The sequence below is a fragment of the Labeo rohita genome, chromosome 17 (assembly GCF_022985175.1).
Source record: "Labeo rohita strain BAU-BD-2019 chromosome 17, IGBB_LRoh.1.0, whole genome shotgun sequence".
Lineage (NCBI taxonomy): Eukaryota > Metazoa > Chordata > Actinopteri > Cypriniformes > Cyprinidae > Labeo > Labeo rohita.
Genome location: NC_066885.1, coordinates 6,105,674 through 6,127,482, shown reverse-complemented (window position 1 = coordinate 6,127,482; position 21,809 = coordinate 6,105,674). Strand labels below are relative to the sequence as shown.

General features: G+C 34.4%; 1 protein-coding gene across 4 annotated transcripts in view; it reads right to left on the bottom strand.

The window, feature by feature from the left end:
* Positions 1-21,809, bottom strand: part of LOC127179401 (neuronal PAS domain-containing protein 3) — a 390,014-nt gene that overhangs the window by 118,450 nt on the left and 249,755 nt on the right. For all 4 annotated transcript variants that reach the window (XM_051132788.1, XM_051132789.1, XM_051132790.1 and 1 more), the window contains one exon: positions 15,904-15,993. In XM_051132788.1, the coding sequence (XP_050988745.1) occupies positions 15,904-15,993 (90 nt within the window). The remainder of the gene's footprint in view (positions 1-15,903; positions 15,994-21,809) is intronic.

Genomic DNA, 21,809 nt, shown 5'->3' with positions numbered 1-21,809 from the left:
TTTTTAAGGTTTGATGCTTATTGCATATTATTATAATTCAAAATAACTTTTTTTATTTTAGTTTATTATAAAATATAATTTATTCCTGTGATGCTGTGAAAAATAGTTTTTTTTTGAATATTTGACGAATATAAGGTAAAACAAAAATATGTAAAATGTATTATTTATTTTAGAAAAATACTGAAATATATATTTTTTGTAACAGTCTTTACTGTTAGATTTGATCAATTTAATGCATCCCAGCTGAACTAAAATATATATATAGACTTATGTTTTTGGATGTCAATTATCAATCAATCACATCAACAGATGTTCTACAGCATTCTAGCAGTCGGTAACGAATCCTCTGGTCTGCTGGCATTACCACACTTTACCTCTCAACCCTACAGCAGCGCTAACAGCGCACAGACCCAGTGAAATATGACAGCTCTTCCTTCATCTGTTCACTACATTCTCTCACCCCCTCTCTCTCTCTCTCTCTCTCGCTCTGGGCCTCCAGTGAAAAAAAAGCATCAATTTTCAGCACCAGCACGTCTCTGATCTCTTTATAACGTTCAAGATTCAAGCATTAATTAAAACACAGCAGTATATCTGACGATGAAAATCTTAACATAGTGTTTCCTCAACCCTGTTTGCGAAACGACGGCAAATCTTATCAATAAAAACGCAAGTCTAGCGCTAAGAGACAGACCTGATAAGTGTTAAGACTAATAAGAATGAGAAGAAAGTGTTTGAGCTGTGAAAACAGACATAAGAGTCAAAATATTTTGTCTTATAGTCAGCTCACCTACGTTTCGGAAAACACCAAGACCAACAAGAATATATAATATTTAATATATGCTCACCTAGGGTTGGGTATCGTTAGAATATTATCAATTCCGATTCCAGTTCCGCTTATTGATTCCGATTCTTTTCGATTCCCAGTTTCGATTCAAATGTGAATAAAAGATGATATCAAGCATATTTATTCTGCTAAACATTTAGTTGCAGCTGAATACCATGAATGAAAATCAACAGGCTGCTAAAAACAAGATTCACTTAAGAGCTGTTTGCAAAATAGAGCTGCATGATTCTGGATAAATTGGGTTGTTGTTTTAAATGGATGCTGTGGTTCTCTGAAGAAAAAAAACATTAGACAACTAAACAAAATCACATGTAAGCCTAATTTATAAGTAAATGATTCAGTGATTCACTCAAGATTTACTTGGTTCATTACTGGATGAATCAGTGTTTTTGAATGAATGATCTAAGACAAATACATTATGAACAGCCCCCTTTTGCCATCTACTGGCATAACAACGTAATCGAAAAATCTTTAACATTCAAATTAACTTTCAAAAGGATGATTTACTCTATTCCCTGGTGAAAAAACCAGCATATGCTGGTAGGTATGTTTTGATGCTGGTTTAAGCTGGTCCTTTGCTGGTTTATGCTGGTCATGTTGCTGGTCAAGGACCAGCATAAACCAGCAAAGGACCAGCTTAAACCAGCATCAAAACATACCTACCAGCATATGCTGTTTTTTTCACCAGGGTTTTGATCTCTACCGTACATATCAGAGTTTATATCTGGACTATGAACTTTTATCCCAGTACTTCTGTGATTATTTGAATGTTTGTAATGCAGAAATAATGAACTGTGTGGTTAAAAAGACTGTGAAACTGTTTCATTCATATACATGACAGTGGCTCTCTTTAGGTCAGCAGCAGAACGAACCCAGATTTGAATGTTCAAATCGCACTGGTCGTACGCTGCACAGAAGAAAGGTTGAGTAATGTAGGAACAGAATCACGTTGGTATTTGAATCGTGTTTGTGATCTTTAACGATCTGTTCAATTAAAATGCTTTGTCATATTGGTGGTGACCAACCTCCCGCTCTCTCTATTGAAACTAACACGGAAGTGACTTAAACTGCAATGCATCGACTGGCCGCTAGAGACTGGCTCCAAAAGGGAGTCAATCCCATAGACTCTCCATGTTAAAAAGCCCAACTTTACAGCAGAAAAAAATGTGTTTACACCCTGGCACAAAAAGTGGTTTTGGTCTATATAGCTAATTTTGCCCTTCATGTCAACTGTGAGGGGGGTGAATTTTTTTTATAACTCATCCATTTAAATTATATTAAACCTTAAATTTCTGCATAATTTAGGGCGTGGCCACTTGAGTGACAGGTGGACTGCCGCTGCTGTCACCACCATCGCGCTAGGCGGGCGTGGTTTCAGCAACCAGCTCCACCCACATTCCGCCTCTTTGCCCATTTTCGATTATCCGGGAGTGACGTGCAGTGACGCGATTCCAAGATGGCGACGGCCGACTCCCGCCCACTAAGAGCTTCAGAAACTCTCTTCAGAAACCTACGGGTGACATCACGGACACTACGTCCATATTTTTTACAGTCTATGGTGGTGACACACTATTGCAATATGTTTAGCTTATCACAAATATTATAGGCTACTTTGCTTTTTCGACAAGCAAACAAGGTCCTGGTAGATCGCTAAGTCGGCTCCTTATAGAATAAAAAAAAAAAGAACTGCATATAGGAATCGATAGGCATAATCGCAATTTTAATTTCACAAGAAGTACCCGATTCCTGACCTTAACTTTCTGATTCTGGAATCGGAATCAATTTTCGATACCCAACCCTATGCTCACCTGGACCTGTCAAGGACATAATGATGTCATATTTTACTCCAAAATTAAAAATATAGATAGATAGATAGATAGATAGATCTACAAACAAGCATGTTTTTCTCAATTTGATACAACACCCAACAATTAATCTCAAACTTCTGAAACAGCAATTATCAGTGCAATCAAATCCTCTCGGTTCTGAGTGAGCTATCCACACTAAACAGCCGTATTTCCAAACCGATATTCCCATTCCTGATCTCCGTTCAGATCAAAGACAGGCTAGGAAAGCCTGGTGTCAGCACTCTGGAGATAGTATCGGCCAGATCCTCCGCCTGACATTAATAACGGCGGGCAGACATCTGAAATGAGAGGGGCCGTATCAGTCTAGAGATGAGGAGAAATCTGGGCATTGTGCTTATCAAAGAACCCTTTAGAGATCAGCGATAGCCGCCATGCTAACCCACACGCTGCAGACAGGTGTATGCTAAAATATTGGACACTGGGTGTGGATAATAAATGGCTAAAATGACAATGATACCAAATATGCAACTGTGCAAAACAATAATAAGACCACAAGAGAAAGAAGTAGCTTAAAGTTTTGGTGTGTACTCCCAGTGTGTTGTACTTTCTCAAGGACACTGGTATGGTTTAGAGATGTTTACCTGCATTATTAATACATAAATTTGAATTTACCGCAGTGATTTTTGAGCTGCGTGTTAAAAAAAACAGCAGACAATTGATCATATGCACACCTACTGTGCCATTAGCATTTAGCCAGGACTGATACTTCATGTGTTATTATTGAAAATTGTTTAAAGAGAATATTTAATCAGATTTCTTTCATATGGTACTCGACAAATGCTATTATATTGTATTTTCATATTTACATTTTGTTATTTTGTTGGAGCTTGTACCATTATTCATATGGAAAGTGGAAAACAACAAGTACAAGGTAATGTACATTAATATTAAATACAATAGACAGCTAATTGTCTGTGATTCATTCAAATCTATTTAATGTTATATTTAACATTAAATATGTTTTCAATAAAAGATCACATCCTTGTTGGAGCAATCAAGTCAGAAAAGATCTAAAAACGTGTTTCTGAACATATTGTGCAAAATTCATCAGTGCACTATTTCAAAGAATAAAAGGGGAAAATAAAGTCTATAATCTTTCATCAAGATTATACATCTTGCTTCACCTGTTAAAGTATTTTCCTTTTCAAGTCTCCGTATTTTCCAACCACCTGTCATATAGAAACCAAGAAAGCCCACTTTTCATGATCCATTTTATTTTAACGGGTAAAATGAAATGTTTGAATATCATGATCTACTCAGACATGTTAAGCAAGTAAAATAGGTTGCAAATTGTTTTAATGGGTCTGAGCTATAATTTTTTGAAAACCTGTAATTTCTCCAGTTTTGTTAGTCTCCACTTTAGTCCACTATAGAAAAGTGAAGCTAAAGAATTTCAGTGTGGCTGCTGTCATCTTGAATAAATTACATCATTTGGAGTTGGATATGGAGTCTGCGCAGTAGAAATTCGTTCGGAGCCAAAGTCTGCTGATTCCTGCACTGCTTGCTGTTCTCCAAAAAAAAAAAAAAATCCTTCAGGTACCACAAATTCTTTGGTTTTTCAGCATTTTTGTGTATTTGAACTCTTTCCAACAATGACTGTATTTTGAAATCCATCTTTTCACACTGAGGACAATTGAGGGACAATGCAACATATGCAACTATTACAGAATGTTCACATGCTCACTGGTGCTTCAGAAGGAAAAAACGATGCATTAAGAGCCGGGGGGTGAAAACTTTTGGAATTTGAACATCAGGGTAAATTTGACTTGTTTTGTCTTCTGTAAAACATGCAAGTATCTTCTGTAGCTTCTGAATGGCAGTACTAAATGAAAAAATATGATATTTAGGCAAAATAAGAAAAATGTACACATCTTCATTCTGTTCAAAAGTTTACATCCCTGGCTTTTAATGTATTGTTTTTCCTTCTGAAGCATCAGTGAGTGTTTGACCTTCTGTAATAGTTACATATGAGTCCCTTGTGGACTATGTAAATGTCTTTTATGTGAAATATCCTTTTCAGGTCAGTACTAAAATTACATGCATTTTGTATGATCCCTTGTATTTTGGTAAAATAATTAACATTTTGCAGATTCTGCAAGGTGCATGTAAACTTTTGACCTCAACAAATGAAGATATTTTTGATGAAATCCAAGAGCTTTCTGACCCTGCATAGACAGTAACTGACATGCTGGCCCAGAAAGTTAGCAAGAACATTGTTAAAATAGTCCATGTGACATCTGCTGTTATGAAGCTAAGAAAACAAAAATAATGACTGTCAGTCTTTGACATGCATTCATGAGACGTCATGGTAGTCTTATGAATGTGGGGTGGACACTGGCCCAGAAGAAAAGAAATTGTTGAATAAAGTCGTTATTTTTGTTTTGTTTGCGCACAAAAACTATAATTCTCTAAAATTATGGTAGAACCACTGATGGACGATTTTAATGATGTCCTTTCTACCTTTCTGGGCCTTGAACATGGTAGTACTGTTGCTGTCTAGCCAGGGTCAGAAAGCTCTCAGATTTCATCAAAAATATCTTAATTTGTGTTCGAAGATGAACGAAGGTCTTACAGGTTTGGAACGACATGAGGGTGAGTAATTAATAACAGAATTTTCATTTTTGGGTGAACTATCCCTTTAATGTGAAGAACATCTCAAAAACTCTTTTCCACTATGAAGAACCTTTAGTGGTTCCATGGATGTTAAAGGTTCTTCATGGAACCATCCAAGCCAAAAAAGAATCTTCACTTTTAAAAAAAGTTCCAAAAGAGTGTTTTCATAGCGATTCAAAACATTTTTGGTTCCGCATCGAATCTCTCAGTGAACAGTTCTTAAACAAACCATTACTTATTAGTGCGTAATCTAAACGACCTTTTTATTCATCTAAAGAATCTTTCATCATACAACCATCAAATATTAATAATTGTTATTACTGTAAGTAGATAAATCCAGTGACTATCTAAGGTGCAAGCATCTATAAAGACAAAAGGACCTAAAACAAAAGGTGTGGAAAAAACCTTCTAAAGTTCTCTGACCTTGACAATGTGCCGCCAAACCATCTGTTCTTCAGTTAAAACACTCCCACTCCAACAGGCTCTGTGTCTGCTTTCATAAACTCTCTCTCTTCCTCTATTTCTCTCCATCTCTCAGTATCTCCGACTCTCATTGCAGTCAAGTCACTTAAGCACAAAGCGACGTCTATTGTTCGACAATTGCCATGCCAGACTATCTGCGGCACCTCTAATTTTTCAGTCATCCAATTATTAATGGCCTTTGTTGACTTTGAGATTACCGCTGATACTTGCTCTTTTCCATAATGTTTCCAGCTTGACATCAAGATGGAGAAGGTCTAACTCTGGTTCCCCAAAGGACGCCGCCCAGGAAACCTTGACATGCACAAAGACAGGCGCGCGGACGAGCCTGCCCTGCCGAGAACGATAAGGTCACCTGTGGGATTGCTGAGATTATCTCTGTCAAGCACTTGGACGCAGTGCAGTCAAATGATGCATCATGCAGTCATTTTCAGCGGGAAAAATCAATTTCTTCACTAGGTCGCTATTTGCTTTTCAAAGTGCCCTTGTAGTCTTTGGCTCGGAGCACTTATCAATTTAAATGTTGTGAATTAATAATGTTTTTAAGCCACGCTCCTTGTAGAAGCAGGGAAACGCTTCCACCCGTCACTGTTTTGTTAGTCCCATGTGGGCGACACGTGTGGGCGGCTATTCGGTGGCGGAGATAAAAACCTTTGAATAAGAATAACACAAAAAACGTCTAAATATGGAACAGGTACTTTTTCCCCCTTTCTTTTAGAACTGCAACTACAGAAATAATAATGATTTAAAAATCCAAATCAAATCACAAAAATTGCAAAGTAACAAAATTCTGCAGGTTTGTTTATGCTTATTTTTCGTTTAATGTATGATCATACTGTACATTTTTTAAAACTCACACTTTCAAATGTTAATTCACAAGGTGTATAAAAGAAATCAGTACATTTTAAAACTGTCTATACAAAGCCTACTTATATAGCAGGGTTTGATGATATAACAAAACAAAAATATATATATATATATATATATGTATATATATATATATATATATTATATATTTTTAGCAATTTTATATTTTTATGTATATATATGTATTTTGTAATCATAATTTATATAATCATAATCATAATTTGCACAACCATTTTAGTTAAAATAAAATAAAATAAATATCAAAGTAATAATATATGCTTTGTAATATGATATTTAAAATATTTTATGGTTTATTACACAAGTTAAAAAAATATTTTGCTTAAAGAATGAATTAAAGGAAAAGGAATAAAATAAAATGCATTGGTAATTGCATTTACAAGCAACAGTTTTTAAATAAACCTCCAAAAAAAAGAAAAAAAGTTACAATTATTATTAACAATTAAATATTATTATTAACAATTAGTAAATAATTATTATTAATTATTATTAATTATTTTTAAAATGTGTTTCAAATTTCCATGCTTCATCATTATTATTATTTTTTATTTTTTTTTAACAAGAAAATGTTATCAATTGTAAAATCAATTGTAAATTGTAACCAACAAAATGTTGTTGTTGAATATACTGAACAAATCTGAAATATTGCCCAGCCTTACTATAAAGAGCATGTCCATTTTTATTACTTTAATACTCATTATGTAATAAAAAAGTGGATTATGAAGACCGTAATGTGAACAGTGACTGATACAGCTTTGTTGTACATTAGTGGATGCTTAAGAATTTAAAGCCCTACAAGAAAAGTTAATTAAAGATCATCTTCTCCTGTTCGAATCTCAATCTTTTCCATTACAAACAACAAAAAAGCTTCAAACGAGTGCACCACAGCTAGCACACAAAGCTTAATTGTTCCAGAGGGGCATGATGGGATATGACAGCTCCTCCATGACTCTCAGTGAGCTGAGGGTGAGAGCGGGAACAGGAGGGGCAGTTCTGGGAGCGCTGCGGATCACGGGTGGCTCAATTAAACATGACCTTCCTCTGCCCCTGTCTCTCGCCGCACCGCTACAGGCTCACATGCAAATGCTGACCCTCGGCAGCCACAGCATCATAAATAAAAGAATACTTATTATCCATTTAGCAATATTTCCAAGTCTACCTTGATGGGTTGGACTAACAGTCAGCGAAATTATTCGCCATTGTTTCATTGTTCAGGGCTTCGCTGGTTATTCTGAAATTTAGCTGGTGACAATGGAGTAGTCTGAACTTAATTGCTTTAAACAGTGAATAACAGTAGATAATTATTAGATAGATCATTTTTACATGATATATGTGACCCTGGACAAAAATCACAAATCAAAATCAGTCTTAAGTAGCACGGGTATATTTGTAGCAATAGCCAACAATAAATTGTATGGGTCAAAATGATCAATTTTTCTTTTATGCCAAAAATGATTAGGATGTTAAGTAAAGATCATGTTCCATAAAGAGATTTTGTAAATTTCCTACTGTAAATATATCAAAACTTACTTTTTGATTAGTAATATGCAATGCTAAGAACTTCATTTGGACAACATTAAGACAATTTTCTCAATATTTTGATTTTTTTGCACCCTCAGATTCCAGATTTTGCAGACAAAAAACTCACCCTTATGACTGGTTTTGTATATGTAATACATGATATACGAGATTAAAATAAATTATATTTTGCACAAATAAATAATAAATAAATAATAAAATAAATTTAAACAAATTTAAATTAATTTATAAGCAACAGCTCAAATATAAATAGACCTATTTATAAAATATATATCATATTAAATACTGAAAGATAAAAAGTTAAATAAAATAAAATCATATATTCCTTTTTACATTATGTATTATATGAAATATTTAATAATAATAATAATAATAATAATAAAGGTAATCATTTAGATATTTTGCAAAAGTCACATTTCACCTCCCCCTCCAAAAAAAGTTCATATTTTTGACCTATTTATAGAATATATATCCTATATCATATTTATTTAGAAAATAAAATAAAATAAAATAATCATCAGGCACTTCACAAAAAATGTCCAGGCCACATATCACCACAAAATCAAGAAGAAATATATAGATGTTTAAATAATACAAATATGATTCCTACATAAGAAATAATAATACTAATAGTAATAGTAATAATAATAAAAATAAAAATAAAATCACCAGAATTAAATTTCACTTCCCCAAACGTTTATATTTTAGACCTATTTATAAAATATATATATATCCTAAATAAAAAATTAAATAAATTAATAAAAAAAAAAAAAAAAGAAAAGAATAAAATAACTAATAAATAACACCAAGAAGTCCAGGTCACTTATCACCCCAAAATCAAGAAGATACATATATATATATATATATTCCTATATAACTAATAATAATAATAAAATAATGGAAATAATCATTTAGATATTTCACGAAAAAATAATCACATTTCACCAACCAAACTTAATATTTTTAGTAATATTTTATTTAATATTTAATCTTTCACGTATGATTTATATATGATTTTATATATTAAATATATTATAATTATATTTAAATTTGATTTCCCCTCCTCCAAACAGAGAAATCATATAATTTACTACAATGTCTTAAGTCCTTCCTTAAACTTTGGAGTGAAATATGAGCCAGACATGTTCTTGACAGAGATCCACCCATTCAGCTTCACTCATCATGCGTAAGACGTTCAAAAGCATCACTTCAGAAGATAAATGATAGAGACACAAGGGGGTGTGAACAAGAGCGAGAGAGGGGAAGGATCGAGACGGAGGTCGACTGACTCACAAAGATGTGATCAGACAATCGGCCAGACGTTTATGCTAATAGATTCGATATTCCTCGAGTCTCCCCGGCCGGAGCGAAGCACATGGGCGTCTGAGCGATGGGGAGGAGGGCGGACCGTGTGGGAACGTGACGGTCGAGTCTCCGGTGGACAAGCTCGCTCCCCTGTCACCTACAGCACAGCAGATGTCTACATTCAATCCTCCCTTGAATGGAGACGGGGCAGAGGGGTCTACAGCCAAAAGAAAGAGACGCCCTTTCTCACAACGGGAAAAGGAAGTACACGTTCAGCTGCCTGGAGGCGATCCAGATCCGTCACTATTGCCAAACACGGAGCGGCAAATTCCTCCACCATATGGTACATTATACGCGGCCTTCAGATGTCACCGTGCGTACTGTACGACGACTAAGCTGGCGGTTACGGATCGGGAACGTGGTTAAATCTAAATCCTACGAGGCAGATGAGACCTCAGATGGTCGCTTTATTCCAGATGTATCAATTTCCTTGGATATCTAGTCCATGCAAGTGCATATGCTGTACTGGCAGGGGTGCCGGCTGCAAATGGCCATATTCCAGAAGCTAATATTCTTTTGGCCGGAATAATGCAATTATTATTTTCCTAGCCATCAGCGTAAGCACACGGTGCCATCTGTTACACAAAAACAAACATACACATCTCAATTACAAAACAGACAGCTGCCCGTGCGCGATGCACGAACGCCGCACGATGACCTGGCGACAAGGTCCTTTCGAAACCACCTCGAAAACTCAATAAGAAATCCCAAGCGGCGCCCCAATGTTACGGCCGCCTCTCAATTTGCGTCGACCGCAGCTACAAACCTGGGAAAGATGGTCGCGCATCCATCACGTATTAATTATTAGAGATGAACTAATCACCCGGCGCAGAAGCTGAGCAGAGAGGGATGAGAAACTCAGACAAGTGAAAAATTTGGCAACATATGCCTATTTACATACAGAAGTTAAATGATAACAGCTATTAGCGTGGCAAAAACGGATAAACGGCCATCTGTTGCGCTGAATAATACGGATGCAGATGAAAAGGGGTGTTACTTCGTTTACTGTCAAACGCGAAACCTCGTTATCGGGCCCAATCTGAGAGCCGAGTCAAAGACCGTCGAGATAAGAGAGCCAAAACACGTCCGAAAGCACATTAACTGTATTATCAAAGAGCCGAGGGCAGGTGGTGCCATTGTTTAGCATCACGGTAACGTCGGCCGTACAAGAAGAGAGGCTCACGCTTGCTGTGAATCTGCTGGCTTCTCCGGTCTGCGCGCATTAATCTAACACAAGGTGGTCAATGGCCATGGAGGGAAAAGCAATTTCACATCCTTCGCTCGCTGACCTGAGGAGAGCTGAGAGGAGGGGACGGATGGACAGAGGAGAGAACGTGAAAAAAAACATACTCAAAAGAGTCATGCTAAAGCACAATCTAATATATAAAGAAACTTGCTGCTTAAACTGACATGAAATGGTGTTCGCATTCTGTCACGCAAGCAGAAATGTTTCTAAGTGAAACAGAATATTCAATGGGAAATAATGTAGGACGAAAAGAAAACTATGATTATTGGAATAAATAAATGTAATAATAATAACAATACATTTTAGAACATATTATACAGTATATAACATTAATTATAATATTATAATATATAATTGAATTAGTAATAAATGTTTTATTTGTAATACAATAATAATAATAATAATGTTAGTACTGTATTTTATTTTTATTTTGGTTTAATTATCAGCATTACTACATTATTGTGTTTTTGTTTGTAAATAAGTGAAAATAAAATGATAAATAAATAAATATTATTATTATTGTTGTTATTATTATTGGTTTTTATTTTTATTTTGGCTTTATTAGTAGTATTATTAAATTATTGTGTTTTTGTTTGTTAATAAGTGAATAAATAAATAAATAAATAAATAAATAAATACTGTTATTGTTATTATTATTTTATTTTATTTTTATTTTGGCTTAATTATTAGTATTATTACATTATTGTGTACTTGTTTGTTAATAAGTGGAAAAAAATGATAGATAAATATTATTATTATTGGTTTTTATTTTGGCTTAATTATTAGTATTATTACATTATTGTGTTTTTGTTGTTAATAAGTGAAAATAAAATGATAATTAAAAAGATGAATATTGTTATTATTATTGGATTTTATTTTTATTTTGGCTTACTTAGTATTATTACATTTCTGTGTTTTTGTTTGTTAATAAGTGGAGATCAAATGCTAAAACAAATGGTAAATAATAATAGTAATGTTACTGTTATTATTATTGGATTGAATTTTTATTTTGGGTGAATTATTAGTATTATTGCATTGTGTTTTTGTTTGTTAATAAATGAAAATAAAATTAAAAATAAAAATAAATTCTAAGAATTATTAGTAGTAGTATTAACTAATAGCAATAATGAAAATAATAAACACTTAATATTAAATAATGTAATGTATGTATCTGTATTATTTTTGTTAATTACTATTTAATAATTATTAATAAATTATTTACCAGCAAATAAAATAAATAACACTAATTCAATAAATATATTTATTCATGCACACACACATACATGCATGCATGCAATTATAAAAATGCTAACTGTTATTACAAATAAACAATTCTATTTAAATAAATATTTAATACTAATTAAATATCTTAATGGAGAAAACTTCATCCATCATGTGTAACCCAGAATCAAACTCAACTCACTCTACAAAGCATGCCATAAATCACACCGTCCATGACTATTGTGCAGTCGGTTTGAAATCACAGTAAGGTCCAGCTGATGTCATTACTGGGACAGTGGACTCCATGACTGGACGCTTCCTATCTACTTTCAAACGGATTGAGGAAGAGCTCGATTTAGAGATTAGTGCTCCTCTAGTGCCCTGCGAGGCTGCAGTATCTGTCTGAGAGCAGAGCTCGGATTTGAGCAGCTGAGCGCTCGTATGATTGAGCCGCGGTGCTAAAAGGTCATGCTATCGACTGTGCCTAGTGTAATGGCCGCAGTATGGTTCAAGCCCTGAATCCTTAATAACCTCCATCATTAGCTCTTAGGAAATCAGCGCGCACACGGAGGAGATCTATTGGCTTGCAACGGAAGGCTGTAACTTACAGGGTTACAACGTGTAGAGTTAAACAGCTATTTTCAACCATCATGCTAGATTAAAACAAAAAAGTTCAACTGTACAGTACTACTCTATTAGAGCTATTCAGACCACATCATATTTGTTATTTCTGACAGCAAAACGTAAGGAAAAATGCAGGACAGACTTAAGCTACAACAGTCCTGAATGTGCTATGAATTAATATTCCCTGTATTAATCAAAGTTTAGTTATCAAAGAGACATTTACAAAAAGATAAGCTATCCTGGTGATTACTTGCATGGCTGGAGATGTGCATTAACCGAGCGGCAAAATCTAATTTCAACAAATGTTAATTAACTACTCAGAGCAGCAGAGTTAAACTACAAAACTAGCATATATATGAAATCCAATATGATATAGTCTATTTTTGATAATGCACAGCGCAAAAATGCACAGAACTGTCAATGCAGAAAAGCTTGCAAATTGCTCATCCAATTAACAATGAAAATAATGAACTACACCTTATAAATTTGTGGCCTCTAGGACAGATTAACGAAGAAAAAGGTTTAGCAATTAAGATCAGGAGAGTTATGGGATAAGCTTAACCATGTAAGATAATAAAACCTACTTAGACTAAAGACTTTACAAGCACTTTATCAGCAGCCCAACCTAAAGATAATACCACCGAAAAAAGAGCAAGCCAAATTCCAAAAGCCAGGATTTTGAGAATTAATCAATTATTTGATAAAAATCATCAATCAATTAATGCTGCATTCATTTAGAGTTTGCTTTAGTCTTCTCTTCTTAATTCATATCTCAATCCTTCTATCTAGTGGAATATTTTAATAGTCTTTTACAGCCACTGTTGCTTTTATAATTTAGAAGACTATATTTAGAATATTTACACTGTTCACATCTGACAGGTCATAGCAGCACTTGAACCTGATTGAAAGCATATGTTCAATATACCATGTAGTGCATACCGCCTGCTATTTTTGCTCTGCATATTCCATACATACAAAAAACAAACAAACACATACTGTCCACAGTGCTTTCTTATGTAAAGCATTTTATAATCTCAGGAATGCATATGATTCATTCGCATTGAATTATGAGTAAAAATATCCTAATTTCAGAGCCTAAAAAAAAGTCAAGAATCATCTCTGGTTCATCAACGTGTGCACTGAAAGTATTATTGCACACATCATATTTTGAACACATATTATCCAGGTGTTCACATGTACACAGCATACATACTTTTTTGCATGCATTTGCATGCATTACAGTAGTTAGCGTATACGGCATTAAATACTTTTAGTATATAAAACAGTTTTGCATTATGCAATGATGAATATTTAAGAATTTGTATGCTATGTTTAAGTCCAGGCATCATCTTAAAAAAAAATAAAAATAAATAAATAAAACGTTTTTTCAACAGTAAGATTTTTATTGTTTTTAAAGATTTTTTTCCTGCTCACCAAGCCTGCATTTATGTGACCCCAAATGTAGCAAAAGCAGAAATATTGTGAAATATTTTTACTATTTAAAATAACTGCTTTCTATCTGAATATATTTTAAAAAGCAATTTATTCCTGTGATCAAAGCTAAATTTTCAGCATCATTACTCCAGTCTTCAGTGTCACATGATCCTTACTAATATGCTGATTTGCTGTTCAAGAAACATTCATTATTATTATTATTATCAATATTTAAAACTGTTTTTTCAGGATTATTTTATGAATAGAAAGATCCAAAGATCAGCATTTATCTGAAACATTATACAAAATGGGAAAATAATAGAAATTAATACTTTTATTTAGCAAGGATGCTTTAAATTGATGATAAAAAAGTGATGATAAAGACATTTATAATGTTATAATGTTATAATGTATAATGTTATAATGTTCATCAAAGAAACCTTAAAAAATTCTACTCAGCTGTTTTCAATTAATAATAATAAGAAATGTTAATAAAAAAATAATAATATTAATAATAATAATAATAATAACAGTAACAATAAATGTTTTTTAAGCAGCAAATCAAAATATTAGAATGATTTTTGAATTATCATGTGACTGGAGTAATGATGCTGAAAATTAAGCTTTGATCACAGGTATAAACTGCATTTTAAAATATATTCAAACGGAAAAGAGTTATTTTAAATAGTAAAATATTTCAAAATTTTACTATTCTTGCTGTACTTTGGATCAATGCAGACTTCTTTAAAAACATTAAAACCTTACTGGTAGTGTATGTGTGTGTGTGTATATATGTATATATAAAAATCGCAGTATCACCTTTGGTTAATTTGCCAAACTGGAAATAAAAGGTCGAATCAAGTGCATGGCATTGTGGGATATAGTATTTCATGCAATGTAACTGTATACTGAATATTTCGAACCCATATCATCCAGGAACTCGCAGACCGTGCACAGTATATATAATGAATGCCATATTTTTTCTCTGCAAAAATAGTAGTTAGTATGCCAATTTACACTCTACGCTCAGTCCAATTTTGAGTTAAACAAGCCTTTGGGATCAAAAATCGAGGTTGGCATCACCTCTGGTTCATCTGCCCAACTAGAAATGAAAGGTCGAATGGAGTGCATTGCATTGTGGGATACAGTACTCCATGCAGCGTGATCAGGCTGTACACTTCACATTTTGGACCCTCACACTGTGAACTGTATACAAGCCGCATAGCATTTTCTTTCAAAATTAGCTGGTAGTTTGCCATCCCGAACAAATCCCAAACGATTCCCAATCTCTGACGGACAAAAACGAGTTAAACTGTTACAGTAACCGGTACAGTGAGCATCTTGACAGCACCTGTGCGTTTTTGTTCCCTCGTACAAGGACAGCAAGAGACGATTCTGATGATTTGTGTGAATTTTCAACCACCGGTGAACAGAAGCAGCCTGTTGTGCAGCCGTGTCTGTTTTGATTGAAGCCTGCTAGCACTCGAGATGAAGCTCAGCTAGACAGGACCGTAAGAGTTCTGAAGGTCACTTTCTCACCGTCTGACCTCGCCGATCTGTCTGTTTATTGAAAGGCCCGGGCTCGAGCCAACAGGAGCGGGGAACGCGCTAGCATTCCAATGAGAACATCTCTCCGCCGCTTAAAATATGCAGTGATGAACGCCGCGAATTAAACAGGCAGCTAACAAACCCGCAGGAGTTTATCTAACACTAATTTGTCCAGATTCTCTTCCGCACCGATGGACGAAAAGAGATCGGAGAGTGAAAATCTCATGTGCACTCACCTGTGAAAGCCCCAGGTATATGGACACCGTCTCTGAGATGTACAAAAACCTCCCCTCCTTGTTTAGTGCAAATACAAATCCATCCAGGGACTGTGGAGGAAACAGAAAGAGAGAAAGAGAAGAAACAAGTCAGGCGAGAGTCTCACAAATAGCTTATTCCTCACAGCGCAAGAGAGGGAAGCCATCAAGCCCGGAATTGCAAACAGAACCGCATCCCGGGTGGAAAACACTGACAGATCATTAAAGAGCAACAATTACAACGTCAATTAACAGCTTCGGATCACACACGCCTTAGCTCTAAGGGACGGTGTGAGCGATACATAAATATTAGGCAAAAAACGCCTCATTCATATCAATAAAGGTAGCGGAGTTCTTTCAAAACCACTTTCTTTTTTATGCAAACTCAATATTATTGTTCAACTCAAGTAGTTTACACTTCAGAAAAAAATTATGGATTGATCAGACTGCAACTAATGTAATGTTAAATGTCAGGACGTGCTACGAATGCAATGCTAGGGTTGAAGTCGGCTCATAAAATGAAAATTCACACTATTTTCTAAATGCATTAATCATATTGTGAACAATTAATCGGTGCATGTCAAGGTTATTACAGTTAACCAAAACTAAATCATTAAAAAGTGGTAAAAAAGTAAAATAAAAAAAAATGTTAACTGAAATGAATAATACTATTAAAAAAGCATACTCTAGATGTACTAGAATAAAAAAAGTCTAACTCAAATGAAAAAATAATAGAAACTATGTTGACATAAAACAACATTTTATTTAAAAAACCCACAAAAAAACTAAAAATAAAATAGAATAAAAAAACATACAAATAAAAAGTAACTCTTTAATATACCACAATAATACCTGTGCACAACAAAAACAACAAAAAAATGAATTAATTTCTCAATAAAAAGTCATTTCTCACGAAGAACTTTTTCTATGCACAAAGCGGTAGCATGAAGAACAGGACAAATATGCTGCACACACAAAACAACATAAAAGCTAAAGTGCTTGATTGTGAACAAAATCACCTGTGATTGGTCAATGACACGCTGCAGCTGCAAAATCACTTTTTATTTTGCATGGTGAGAGCTGCTAGCACAACTTGGCAAGCGGTTGTGTTTTCCGTGCCACCACCGTTTTGCCGCCTGCCTCTGCTCTCTCATTGAAAATGACAACACGGGCTTCATTGGAAAAACATGCCTGTGATGATATTTCTGCAATATAATACTGCTTCTTGCATGTTTTGCAGCACTTTAAAAGTGAAATGTCCAGTGAGTGGTGCTAAAGGCACACCAGATTCATCTGAAACATTAATCTGGCAGTGTTTTATTATCTTGGTTGTTATGCGTATTGTGGCAGTTCAGAAATGAAATGTCCAGTGATTGCACTTAAATAAGTACTGTGTAATGAAAATAACATACCATCTACAATAAAATACCATAAACCCAACTAAGTGTCAACAAAAGCAAAAGTTATAAAAAACCAGCTCGCTTCGACAAGTGCAGTTCTGTACCAGGTGAGCTACTGAGCACGTTTGCTACATCAGAGAAGTCATAGAGCTAGTTATGTGATGTAAATGTCAAACTGTAATGCTTCACAAATCAAGCACTATGGTAAACGTGTTTTCGGGTCATAGCGTGTCGTGCAACGAACTGGGTAAAAATAAGTCTTTAGTGTATTAGTCTATCCACCTTATTCTTCAACTCAGAAATAAGCCTATGGGTGAGACTTCCAGTTTATTAGCCGCTATAAGAAAATACTGAGAAGAATAACAATGTGCAGTAAATGGCAAAACTGTTAAGATAATACACTAAAATAATATGGTAAGACACACCAATGTGCAATATCAAGCAGCAAAACGAGCTGTTTTGTACAGCTAAAATAGCTGGACGCAGATGAGACCAGACTCATAAAATTTACAAATGGCTTTGCTCTTATGGAAAAAATAAGGTGGACAGAAATGTTAAGTAACATATGCAAAACTGCATTTTTCTCCAGTGTTTAATGTAAAAATATGTCTCACTGTCATGTTCTAGCCTTGTCTTATTTATCTTTCAATAAAAATCTCAAATTGTTTGCCCTTAATGTAGTAGCACTGGTATCCGTGGTATCAAAAATGGTATCGTATATGAGTCTAAATATCACCATTTCTAAATTAAATGTAACAAAACCACTATATACTAGTGTGCATTTTTTCTGGACGATCGCTTCCCAGATAGCACACGTACGTCTGCAAGATGTCTGTTGAAGATCTCTTGATCTGGAAAGCATCTGCTGTGTACAAATGTCTGGCAGACATCTGTAAGATGTCAGTTTTACATCATTTCTAAATTATAAACATCTTAAAGACATCTTATAGACGTGTATTTGACATCTGATAGGAAACGTCCCATAGACGTATCTCTAAAAAATACGTCTTGCATATGTAAATGCAGACATTAAATAGACGTCTCCGAGATGTACGTGTGCTATCAGGGTTACTAGTCGAGTTCTCTACCCTGTGGTACACGTACATCTCAGAGACGTCTATTTGACGTCTGCATTTACATCTGCAAGACATAGCTTGCTCATCTGCAATACGTCTGTTGGACGTTTCCTATTAGATGTCAAATAGACGTCCATTAGATGTCTTTAAGACGTTTATGATTTAGAATGGATGTAAAACTGACATCTTACAGATGCTTTCCAGATCAAGAGATCTTTAACAGACATCTTGCAGATGTACGTGTGCTATCTGGATATGTTACTCTAGTCTCTAGATACATCACAGTTCATTTTAATCATCCGTCACACAAAAAATTAAGCACACCCATCCTCACATTTGTTCAATTATGCATGATAAAGCTAACATTTAACGCATAATACAATGTTGAGCACTGCTAATGAACAGCTCCCAATCACAGACACCATACATAAATATTCTGCAAAACAAAGCCTGATTCATATCGATAAAAGAAACGAGGATTTGTTTTGGGTCATTTCTGCATTAGGTGCGTATAATTAGGACTTTTGGATAAACGAAGCCTCATGGTACGGATATCACTGCTGGAGGTGCTGCTGTTGGGTCTCCAACAGTCAACAATTAAGACATTGAGGTCACATGGGTTAATTACATATTGTCTCCCACTGCCTCAGATAATCTGTAGGGTGATGCACCCCGGGCGAGAAAATGCCAGAAAGGAGCGACGAGAAAACAACAACTTATTGTGCACAATGTCACAGCTGATCTGATCACCTTTTTATGAAAATCAGGTTTACACAGACGGGGCGGAAAAGCATCCCTCTCTCGTTTATTTGCGAGTTTAAAGCAGCGTCGGCAGCTGGCGAGAGAGCGTGAGGTCTCTACTCGCCGATAAAACAGCGCAGCCTCGGGCTATTTACAGCGTGCTGATATGCAGCTGACAACAGCACGTCCCACGGCGGCCCGCTAGCGCATCACTTCCTCCCTGAGCACGCATCTGCTGGAGGTGATGTGTTAGACTTACGCTTTACATTACACCACGCTAATGCTAATACTAGCCCATTATATGGCACTTTGGATTTGAAATGCTAATATGCCAATATAGATGCGTTAACATAAATGCTACGTTAACACGGATGCTTATTTACATTACTTACAGCAACAAAAAGCTTCAAGGGACCGTATTCTTCACATTTAGCAGTTAATTTTGCCCCTGAAGTCCACTTATAATGTCAGTCAAGGTTTTCTGCACCAAAATAGTTGTAAATTAGCTATGTTTGAACCCTCTCGCTGACCTTCAAAGGCCGTTCACACAGAATACATTGTTGTTGTTTTTATCTAAACAGTTTTTTAATTGTTGGGGTTCGGCTTATTTATTTATTTTATTGTTTATTTTATTTTTTATTTTTCCTACAATGATGCATTGAAATTACCAAACGTGTTTTTTAAATAATTGCTTATTTTATTTTATTTTTCAGCAATGATGCATCAAATTTGCCAAAAGTGACAGTAAAGAAATGTAAAATTATTTTTTAAAAATTATTTTAAAAAAATAAATGTTTTTTTTTTTTTTTTTTTTTTTTTTACTTCTACTTCAGAAAATCCTCACAATAATAATAATAATAAAAAACAGACATTTTTCCACAGCTTTTTCAAAACTGATGGTAAGATGTTTCTTGTGAAAAAAAAAGAATATTAGATCTCAGAAAAGCATATTTCACTGATTTCTAAAAGAAATAAAGAAACAGAATTTATTATATATACATATATTTTTAACCGTTTTAAATGTCGTTACTGTCACTTTTGGTCAATTTAATACACATTGTTGGAAAAATAAAATAAAATAAAATAAAATAAAATAAAATAAAATAAAATAAAATAAAATAAAATAAAATAAAATAAAATGTTACAGTAAAGACTGGAGTAATGATGCTGAATATTTAGTTTGAAAATATATTAAAATAGCCTAAATTAAATTATTTACATGCATTAATACTGAAATATATTAAAATATATTAAATATATATAGTTATTTTAATATATTAAAATATATTAAAATAGCTTAAATTAAATTATTTGCATGGATTAATACTGAAAAAATATTAAAATATATTAAATATATATAGCTATTTTAATATATTAAAATATATTAAATAGCTTAAATTAAATTATTTTAAATTGTAATATGTCACAATACAGTTTTAAATATATATATATATATATATATATATATATACACACACACAAAAGTGACAGTAAAGACATTCAAAATGTTAAAAACTAAAGTATTAAATAAATAAATAAATACGAAAAATGAAATTATAAAATATATAAAATGCACCTAAATGGAAACGTCAGTGTAAAAAAAATCCACTAAAATGCTATATTTCAGTCCATTTTCTCAAATGAAGCATCAAGTTTATAGACTATGGATCCTGGCCTTCCATTCTCCTCCATCCCCATCACTTCATCTATACACCGAGAGACCGGCGTTCCTCCCCAGCGGAGGATCTCTCTTCGACTTTCTGACCTGAGAGAGACTCCTCAGGCTCTGACACGGCCTCCTACGTCCCTGCAGACGCAGCCCTGGCTGTCAGGACGGACCCTCAGCAGTCACCTCCAGCCAGTCTGCAATCATCTCCTCCCTGTTCGCCGCTGCTCTTCCTTCAACCGCACGGCATCTGCGGGCCAGGTCTCTGAGGAACACCGCGTGCCTCCGCCTGGCTCCCTTCCATGATAAACGGCCTCTGTTTACAGGCTAACCACTGTGTAAAGTGCACAATAAATCACTAGCCAGACAAACTTCTGGGGGAGAAAAGTGTAACATTAAGATGGGCCTTTTTTGTCATTTGTTTAAAGCAGTCATGCCTTGCAAGCAGCTTCTCTCTCTCTCGCTCTCTCTCTCTGTTGTCTAAAATGCTGAGAGAAGGAAGAAAGAATCTCACAGAAGGGAAATGAAACTCTGTAACGGTTAGGGATCTGCACACTTGACCTTAGGCAGAAAAAGCAATAGAATCTAGATTAAGATTAAACACAGATGAAATTAAAACATGTAAATCAAGCTTCTTTAGGTTTTAGTTATTCGCAAATAGCATTAACAAGAGACAATATTAATTCCGCATCATGCAAATTAATTGAATCTTCATTTAAATGAAAAGTCATTACATGACTGAAAGCCTATTTTTCTTTTTTTTTTCCCTTTATATTAGTTTTATCAACACATAATCAAAACGTACCCTATTACCTTTTTAATATAAAATAAATAAATTCCTGGGCATATTGTACACAATATATTAGTGTGGATTATTGAAGTGAAGTTTTCTTCTCTAATATTTCATCAAAATGCATGCATATAATAGCATTTTTTCTTGTTGAAAAACCCTTCACTCATAAAAATATCAAACCACAAAAGTTTATATAACACATTCCTGGTCTT